This window comes from Pygoscelis adeliae, unplaced genomic scaffold (genome assembly GCF_000699105.1).
Source record: "Pygoscelis adeliae isolate BGI_AS28 unplaced genomic scaffold, ASM69910v1 Scaffold174, whole genome shotgun sequence".
Taxonomy (NCBI): Eukaryota; Metazoa; Chordata; class Aves; order Sphenisciformes; family Spheniscidae; genus Pygoscelis; species Pygoscelis adeliae.
Window position 1 is genome coordinate 4326335 of NW_008824676.1, and position 10133 is coordinate 4336467.

The following is a 10133-nucleotide window of genomic DNA, read 5'->3' on the forward strand; positions in this document are numbered from 1 at the left end:
AGCTAATCTGTAAGTACTCGTCCTTTCCACCCGCTCTGCTTCCCTCTGGGTACTCCCAGACAGTAACAATTTCCTTCTCCTTCTTAGTTCAATGACAGGTATTTTTGACCCATGTACTGCATTGAGAATTTCACAGGGCTGCCACAGTTTCCCTTTTATTTCAGAAAATGGCAAGACTCTTCTGCTAGTGTGGTTTCCTAGTGAAAGGAGATGGAGGTGATCACATCAGCCTCCTGAGCAGCCACCAGCTTTGCTGGCAGCATGGGAAGCTCGCAAGTCACCTTGGCGACGGCCGAGCGAGGAGGTGAGGTCCCAGGGACACTAACATCTCCCAGGCTTCGTGAGAAGAGACACAAATTTCAGACTGCTGCTGAGCAGGGCTGGGGGCTCGGTGAGTGCCAATGTTGGCGGGGAAGGCGAGCCCACGGGTTAGGGTCAGCGAGGGACGCGGCCGGGCAGCGGCACGGCTCCAACGTGGGATTCAAGCTGCTCCAGTGCCCCCAGCGAAGGCTCCCATGTGGTGGGGCTGCTTCTGGTTTCTCATTTCCCAAGTTCTGCTCTGGGCTGCGGAAGCCGGTACAGAGTCAGGAGCAGGGGGATGCTGGGGTGACAGGGTGACTGTCACTTGCCAGGTGGAAGGGCTGTGGTGCTGGTGGGAAGCACATGGCCTAATTCCTGGCAGTGGGAGCTCCTTGTAACCCACCCCGCAGCCCGGGGGCGCGGGGGAGCCCCTCTCCCGGAGGGCAGCGTGCAGCCGCTTGCAGGCAGGAACGGGCGCTCTCATCCCCAGGAGGACAGGGAGCCTGACAGCTCTGGGGAGCCCAAAAGAGCCCCAGAGCGCCTGTGTGGCACCATGAAGGCAGGTAATGGTAGAAGAGGGAGAAGAAAAGGAAATAAAACTGCTTATGCTCAACCAAGAGCGTTAAAGGCAACTGCTCCCTAAACCTGCGTAGCAATCAGACCCCGGCAGCGGCAGGATGCACAAGTGCCGCGCAGGTTGTACAGCCCCAGGGGCAGGAGGAGCTCTCAGGACCACCCCTGCTGTGCTCTTCAGGCCAGCGCTCTGCGCTGCAGCTGCAAACGGGGGAATCCCTCTGGCTAACCTGGCCCTCGCTTCTGCCTTTGCACTCCCTCCCCCTTAGTCGGGATTACCCGGTGAATAGTGATTGCAGCTGATCAAGAATTATGTCTTCATTAAGCTGATTGCATAGCTTGTTTGAAGGTGGCTGCTCCGTTCTCTTGCAATGCTGCAACTTCTAACTATCTTTTTATTTAGTGACTGCAACGACTAGTGATGTTACATCACGGCTGACGGGTCGTCAGGGGAGTTGCTTTATTGTTCGCTTGATGAGGGTTTCATTAACGTTTTGACCACCCTGCATTTTAGGCCATTAATGTACTCTCTGTACTCTACATTTTCTTCAATCCCGCTCAGGTTGCATGCAATACTCTCTTTCTCTTTTCATTTTGGGGAGGTGGGCGTTGTACTTTCCAGCTACCTACTAGGCAATTACTGCTCAGAAGTTCTAGTTCCCAAGCAAAAGTGTTTAAACTGCCTGAGGTTGCTGTTCACAGTAAGTACCTCATACCAGTCCCCTAGCTATCACTGCAAAGATCCCAGCCCTCACAATTAAACGATGACAACGGGATGCAATCCAGTCCAGCCGGCATTAACAAAATGAGAAGTTTGTGAAGGTTTTAAAAAATATATACTTGACAAATGGCAGTTCCTCCTGCATGTGTTGGAAGCAGACAGGAGGCGAGCTGGGCAGAGAGGAGATGCTATATGCCTCAACTGTTCAAAGCCGTTTAAGTTTTGCAGAGGCCCTGGGGAATACTTAGCCGAGGCAGGGTGTGCTCGTGCCTTGCCGCAGCTGTTAGTGCATGGGCATTCCCCATGACTGCTGCATTGGTTTATTTGGGACGTGGTTGCCACGCGAGTACCTTGATACCCACCGAAACCTTCTGAGTAGTTGAAGTAGCGGTAACAGCAGAATTTTTTTCACCAATTACTTTGATTTTCAGAGTAGAATACCCAAGCAAGTATAAAGTTTCATCAAAACTGTGGTATCCTAACAAAGCTTCTGAATTACTTAACGCATTTTCCATGATTATTATCACAACACAGCAAGTGCATTAGCAAGTTTAGTCCCTGTCTTCTGGTGAATAAAATGAGATGGCTAAAGATGTGTTTTGCTCTCATTTTCTTATTGCTTAAGTATCACATTTTCTTTTGCTGACAACAGAAAGCGTTCCAGATCACAATATCCCTAGAAAAGACATGGAAGCTCCATGTGACACACTCGATTACATCATAAGACATATTCCAAAAACATTTGTTCTAGCTGAGTATTACCCCCCCACCCACACGCTTCAGGAGAAGCAAAGACTTCTCCTGCAGAACATCTGTGGTACAGAACAGCAGGGAGCTTGAGCCCGTAATACACATATTCATTCATTCATCATTTCTCTTGACCTGATTTTGTGCTCTAACTTTTCTGACAGCTTGCGAATGTTTCCTTGGTGATCTAAGTTTGTTGCCAAAGCAGACAAATGAATCATCTATTTACAGTAAAATGGGGAGCCGCCAGGGGAATACCTGATGCCTCTGCATGCGGTGTGCAAGTCTCAGGCCAGCCGATGATAAAGCCCTTCCTCTTGGCTCTCGGGCATGTGCCACGTCTGCATCGTGGCACCCACCCTGGCACCGAGGCTGTACGGACCCTCTGCCAGGACCACAGGACTGGTTGGTTAAGGTTGTCTTGAAATAGCACCGCTGGATGGTAAAGCTTGGGAGGAAAAAACTCAGAAAGCCATGCTCTCTGGGCGGGACGGGTAGACAGGCTGCCCTGGTTCTCGTCTCAGCCGCGTCTGTGGCTCCAGCTCAGGACGGCTCTTCTTTTAAAATACATATTAGTTCACTCGTAGACCATCTAAGCCTTCCACAAATACTCCTGCTATAATGGAAATTATTCTTCTCCAAATCACAAGGGACAATGCCTGCTTTTTCCAGCCTTCTCTCTGTCCTCTCTGAAGAACTGAAAATCCCCTGAGCGCTGGCAAAGACACACTCAGCGCATGTGCAGGATGCCGCGGCACCGCAGTCCCCTATCACTTATCCATGCTGATTTAGCCAGGGGGTGGGATAACCAGACCCCGAGCCCCCCAGTGCGTCCTGCTCAGCCCTGCTGCTCCTCCTGCAGCAGGAGCGAGTTGCCTGCGCAACACCCAAGGGCAGGCAGGCACCCTCTGCCCCCCAAACACCGATCCCCCGTCTTCCCCAGCACCCGCCGGCAAGGTAGGCGTACCAAGCGTGGGGTTGTATCGCTTTGCTTTGGACACACTGGCTCGCTCCCTCCTTTCCCAGAACAGCTTGCTGTGAGACCCCAACTGCTCTGCCCCGCCCGCCGGGAGGGGGGAACGTCTCTTGCTCCAACTCGCGTAATCGATGTCACCACTGCAGCATCCATTTTTATGTGTGCACATCACTTCGGAGATCAGTGCTAAGCAGCAAGACAAAGGGTTTACAGACACTTCTGAAATCTGCTTCCAAGAATATATGCTGATCTCCTGGAGCTCTTCGGATCGGCTCCCCGGGGCCGAGTGTCTGCACAGCAGACGACAGCAGCGGCCGCCCCGGCAAGCCCCACCGCAGCCAGCCCCCACCAGCGTTGGCATCCAAGTACTAATCGTGGGGGTTTGCTGAGAGCGTTTTTGTTTGCGTTTCTGTTTGGCTTCATCATTAAACCCAAAGAGGAGGACAAAATACAAGATGTGTTTTTGGTTTACACAGGGGAGTAAGGAAACCCTAATTATTCACAGAAATCTGTAGAAAATTCATAAAAATTGAGTTTCCTACTGTGCAACCAAATTTGATTGCACAATAAAGTCAGCATTGAAAAGGTGTCTAATAATGTCCATTCAACCACATTTTTCAGGTTAGACTTGGATTAAACCCCCGAATGGCTGGTTTAATTTCCCGTTGGCTTCCATGGTTAAGCTTTAAAACATGGCATGTGAGGTAAATTCACAATTATGGCTCTGCCTTCAGCTGGAACCAGTCAGAAGTACACTTCTTACTGCTAAATTCTGTATTTAGAGTGAGAAACTGTATTTTATTTAGCTCACAGCAATGCCAGAAACCGGCTTTCCTCTGCAGCCTCCCCAGCGGTGCTGCCAGCGGGTGCTCAGGGCACGCCCCACGCACACCTCCACAGCTGGATGCCACACAAAGAGCACCAGCAGCTGGTTTTATTTGGAAAACACAGGCAGCGGAGATGGCCACGGCGTGGAAACTCCCTTTCTTCCCCTTTTATTGCATGGCAGCATGAGAGCACTCGCCCGGGAAGTCAGATTTAAGTTCAGCTCCCTGCTGAGCTAGCGGGGGTTCAAAGCCCACCACACGCGCTGCTGAGGAGAGCCACGGCCGGGCAGGATAATGACGGGGTGGCACTTTCTTTATGCCCTCCTTATGTGGGGCTACGGCACAAAACTGGATTCAAGGTTCAGCGTGCCAGACAGAGCTGGAGAGGGGACGCGGCTTCCTAGCCCAATGGCTAGTTGCAGCCGTGGAAGGGTTTCAGACCCAGAGCTGTTAAAGTGTTTTATCTTACGCCCATGAAACGTAAAATAGCTTGAAGCGAGATGGCAGAGCGGGACTCGGGCTCCTGGGGAAGCGTCTCTTTTGCATTGGGCTATGATGCCGTGTTCCCCCTGGAACAAGAAGAAAGGGCAATGACTCAAGTTTTTCCTACGCGGGGCACTGCGTCAAACAGGATAAGGTAAGGAGTGCCTCTGCCCCAAACACCCCGCGGGGCAGGGCGGTGAGTCAACAGCCCTGCGATTGTGAAATCCGGGGATCCCTGCAGGCAGGGCAGGGCAGGGCAGGGCAGGGCAGAGCAGGAGGTAGAAGAGCTCCCACGAACAGTAGTAAGCAGCCATGCCCTGCACGCAGGCAGAGGCAGCGGGAGGCGGAGAAACCCTGCAGCCTACCTGCTGCCCGGAGAAGGCAAAACCCCACCTGCCCGCCCTCCGCCCCTAGGAGTCTCCTGCGGGAGACAGCTCTGAGGACGGAGCCTAGGGGGGCGGGCGAGCCCCCGCCCCGGGGAACAGTGACAGTCGGTGCTGCCTTCCGGCTGGCCCTGGGCAACGCCGCCGAGGGATCTGGATCCCGAGGTGGCAGCCACCGCCTCCAGCCGAGGGCCTGGCCACCGGCAGCAGGGGCTGGGTTCCACCCTGGGGAAGACGGTGCGGTTCCATCACCAAGAAAAAGGAAATATTTTTCACCGGTGTTGTGATGGCCCACATAAGCCCATTTATTTGGGGGGGGTTGGAGAAAGGGAGGGGGGATGAAGAGTGGGGAGGAAAAAAAAAATCCCCAAACCCAAAACAGAGACTCAGAGAAGTAAGCGCAGACTTGAAATTCCACCCCTCTTGCCTTTATAGAGCTTTTAAAAAAAAAAAAAAAACAAACCAAAACCAAACCAACGTTTAAGAGAGCGTTTCATCGGTCAGGACACATATTGATGGGCACTATACTTCGTTTTGCGGTTATTTTCCTTGCAAAGGGATACATTCTGCTGCAGAGAAAGAAAAGAGAGGTCTATATCAAAGGAAACCGGTTTTATTGTAAACAAAGTATAAAGTACAACATAAGAAATGTGCAAATCTTTAAAGTAGTCACAAAAAGCGTATCTAATACACTATTTTCAAACTGTTCACTTTCTGATATGTGTCCTCAACATAACATGATAAAATAGAAATAGTGAAAGTTGATGCATTATTTGTCACAAAAGCTATAGTTTAAATTCTAGGCCGGTGTCTCTACTGCCTCGTTTTACTTTTCGAATCACAACTTTCTAATTTAATACGATACATAATATATCCATTTCATTTTTAGTATAAACCGTCTTTCAAAGAATAACACGATCAAGAAGCCTAAGATTCTTGGTTTTCTTCCTTAATCAACCCGAGTAGTTTACAGTTACGACGTTTCTCTTAAAAGTGCACTGTATCCGTTTATGAAAAACGCAGTGGTTCAGAACGGTGAGAAGGTATAAAGGAAACCATAAGCAACACAAAAGCAAAGCATCGTACGATGCCCAGGTACAACCAACTGTAATAAGCACAAAGCTTGCCAAAGAAGCTGGGACAATATTACAAAGCTCACGAGGATTCAGAAACGTTCCTACCCTCCAGCTGCCCCCGTGGTGCCCCTTTACACCCATTCCAAGCCCCCCCGGACAGCAGCATAAAGCTCGGTGCGTTAAACACCCCGCACAGGAGGATAGGCCTAAAATCTCTAGGAGTCTGGCACCACATCATCGCTTATGACTGGGCCGGAGAATGGACAGGAGGAAAAGATTCCTACCCAGAAAAGGTGGCGGAAGTAGGAAAACCAATTTAGATTATCTTACGCGGGCGCGTTCTGGGCTTTCAAGCTGGCGCCCGTACGTTGCTGTCTTCCCAGTCTGTGCTGTACTGAAGGTTGACAACCGAAAGTTAAAATTGGAGTTGGTCTCAAGCGTCAGCAGCTAACCTTCAGTAACACTTACGTGTGACTGATCGGGAGTATATACGAATAATCTGCAAAATTCAAAACCGGTACAATGTGTGCTGCTCTGCTCTAGAACCTTCCCTTTCTCTCTCTCCTTACCAGTGCAAAAGACACCCGCTATTCGAGCCGGCCACCGGTTCTCCCAGCAACATTTTTCGTGACTGAGCACAGCCTGCCTTTGCCTCTCTGCCGCACTGCCATCAGCAGCCGGCGCGGGAGAACCACGGACCGGGAGCAAAAGCCTTTTTTTAGCTGGCATCTCCCAGCGACAACAGTTAATGCCACCGTCTTCAGAGTAAGTCCTTTCACTGCGCGGTCGCAGATGTTGGCAGCACGGCAATATCGTTTAACTTGCTTACTTCCATTTGCCAATTTGGTAACTTCTTCGCCGATAAGTGGCGACGCGCGTGCTTCGTTAAGTGGTCGCTCCTCATGAACCGCCGCTCACACATTGGGCAGGCAAACTTCTTCTCCCCAGTATGCGTTCTGCGATGGCGAGACAGTTCATCAGACCGTGCAAACCTTCTCTCACAGCCTTTCCAACTACAACTAAACGGCTTTTCTCCTAAAAGAAAAAAAAAATGACAAAGAAAGAAACCCCATGAGTACTAACTGAGCAACAAACACTACTGCCTTGACCGGCAGGATTTGACTTTTTTAAAGAAAAGTTTCTATTATGACAGCTGAGCCAAAAATCTACATAAATACTCATTATTTTTACATATATGAAATGTGAAAAATTGTTTATATACCAATATTTAAGACTCACTACCCTCAAGGCTAAGTAGTACATAGGGTTAACAATTCTCTGGAACCAAATAGTTCGAGATGCTCTTTACGTCTCAAGACAGCCGATTTTAACTCTCAGCTCCACATGAACTGCAGATTATGATGACTTAGCATGCCCCAAACTACCCTCTGACACACAACCTGTAATAACATTTTACATAACAGAGCACTGGTAGTGCACCGTGAGCCTGTGTGAAAATACACGTGACTCTCTTTGCTACTGTGATTGAGAGCTGAGGCGTGGAGAAGTTACTCTAAAATAACCAAGGTAGGAATAGTTTGGAGTGGATCCTTATATTCTTTCAGAAAAGAATCTCTTTAAGTTTTACCCACTTCTGACAAAGGCGTTCTTGTGGAGAAGCCTAATAAGGCATCTTTAACCCTGGAAAAGCGTACTCTACATTGGGCAAGGCCTTGCTTCCACACTCGTAAGAAGCATTACTGAACGCCTTCTGACGTGAAGCAAGTCCAGCACAAACAAACTGCTGAGTCAACTTCCCCTCCGGGAGATTTCCTGTCAGAGATTAGGCAGCATTATAATGCACGCTGGCAAAAAAGTATTTCATTGCTGCCCTGCAATTTGTTCCATGAACAAATCCGGTAATCGCTAGAACCCTAACAAGTTGTGTATATAGCCGCAATTTTCTACGTTGATTTTTAACATCCAGCAACAATGACCAACCTGTGTGTGTTCTGACGTGGGCCTTCAAATGGGAGCTCTTGAAGTATGTTTTCCCACATCCTGGGTAGCTGCAAATGTGACTTCTTATTCTTGAAGAATCAGCCGGAGGAGTGGTTTTTGCTGTGGAAGGTACGAAGCCGGGAGCAGGGGCAATGGGAGAGAGTCTCGTGCCGTTCGGACTAATAATGGGAGCCTTTGTGCTCTGCACAACTGGCTGGGGCACAACAAACATAACGGCACCTTTGGGAACTTGGGTGCCCATGAAGACCATGGGCTGACAGAGAGCCGGCTGCTGGCTTGGCGTGGTGTTGGGCACCACAGCCGTCACACGTTGTTGTTTGCGGGCAGCGGGACCATCTGGCAAATCACTGGCACGGGAGGGGCTCCACTGCCTTGGGCAGGGCACGGTGGTGCCACCGCCGCCGACTGCTGTGCCGATCCAGGATCGGGCTGATGTCTGCTGACTGAGGGCTTTGTCACGGGCGCTGGACCGACAGCTGGTTCTGCGTTTTTTCCTTCTGCCACCGGCAGTTCACTGCTCTCATCACTGGCTCTGCTTGGCGCCGCGGCGGAACACACCGAATGTTCCGCTTTGGCATTTTGTTTGCTGTTTGTTTCCCTCAAAACACTGTCCTGGTATTTCAGCACGCTGGCTGTTCTCACCGGACAGGTTTTGCGATTACAAAGCTGGGCATCAGCCGTGTGGCGGATAACACTCGTCGCTTGAGCTTTCAGAGGCCCGGCTGCTGGAGGCCTCTCCGCCTCTCTCCGAGGTGCGGCCAGAGGAGGCTTGGCAGCCTCGGCCAGCGACTTGCCGGGCACTGCAGCAGGCGCCGGTGCCGCCGGATGGACCACCTGCGACATCTCGAAGTCGGAAGGGCTGTAGGGCGGGGTCAGGCACTGCGTGGGGAGACAGACACGGTAAGGGGGGGGGCGCGTTACCAACACATCGCCATGCTAATTATTAAAAACAAGCAGACGCACATACAAATTCCAAAACTTACAAATGCTGGTATCGCATTAAAGTCCGCTGCTCCAGGAAGCAAGGTCTCGTCACTCTCTTCTGACATATCAGATGCTGGAGTTATAGGTCTCATTTCTGCATGTTTTTTGAAGTCTGATTTCCAGTTGCAACTCATAGAAATAAGGGCTTCTACAGCCTCATAATCGCTTTTTTCAGGAGTATTGTTCCAGAAATGCCTAGTATCTCTCTGTTTCTCAGTCATTACCTCCATTTCTTCCTCCTGTTTTGGTTAGAGGAAAAAAGGAAACTTGAAACCTGATGCTAAGTTTGAATATTTTGCAGTTACTTTTAAGAAGGCATCGTAAAAACCAAAGCAAGCAACCTGTGCAAGATAAATATGCTTGGTCATGTGGGGGGTATGCCTGTATTTCCCTGCCCTCTTTCTTATATTTTTATGAAGTTGTTAGCGGGCAAACCTGGCCGTCTGCTGAAGGCTGTGTGTTTTCTTGAGACAAAAGAACTCCCCCCCAATCTTAAACAATAGTTTAAGTTATTCCATGTTGCAAGTGTTGTCTCTGAACGCTTAACAAAAATCTTCACCCAAAAAAAAACAACCCCAAAACCCCACAGAACTTCCTCCCCCATCCCACCCTCCTTCCATTTTTGCTTTAAACACAGCCCTCAGTACTGTGCTTGTTTTGACACATGAGAAAGGACCGCATTGGGACTGATGCACGTTTCTTCAAAAGGTCTCTCTCACACTCACATACACGCAAGGAAAATCACCAGCTTGGAGAACTGAAACATATACATGTACATTCACTATCTGACCGATCACCACAAGGAACCAACCCACGCAGAAATCCTCCTAAGCTGTACGTTGAACCGTTACCCCTAACACAGCTTTTGATTTCTGAGGGATGGCGCCCGCCGCTGCTGGCGAATTTCACCCCACCCCCGCCGCGATGAGACGGTGTGGGTGGAAAAGCCGCGGTCCTGGAAGCCGCGCCTCCAGGCAGCTGGAGTCACGGGCAAGAGGCATCTATTTAAGGAGACCCGGCCACCCCTGGGCGGTGGATGTGGGAGCCCAGCCCCGGCTGCCACCAACAGCCCCCGCAGCGGCGGGCTGAGGGGACGGGGGC

General features: G+C 50.4%; 1 protein-coding gene across 1 annotated transcript; it reads right to left on the minus strand.

The window, feature by feature from the left end:
• Positions 1-5601: 5601 nt before the first annotated feature.
• KLF10 (Kruppel-like factor 10) lies at positions 5602-9288 on the minus strand. The gene is given in 4 exon segments (XM_009323085.1): positions 5602-7121; positions 8028-8357; positions 8360-8927; positions 9032-9288. Coding segments are annotated over 4 exon segments (1389 nt in total). The 5' UTR covers positions 9263-9288; the 3' UTR covers positions 5602-6861.
• Between the last annotated feature and the right edge of the window lie 845 nt (positions 9289-10133).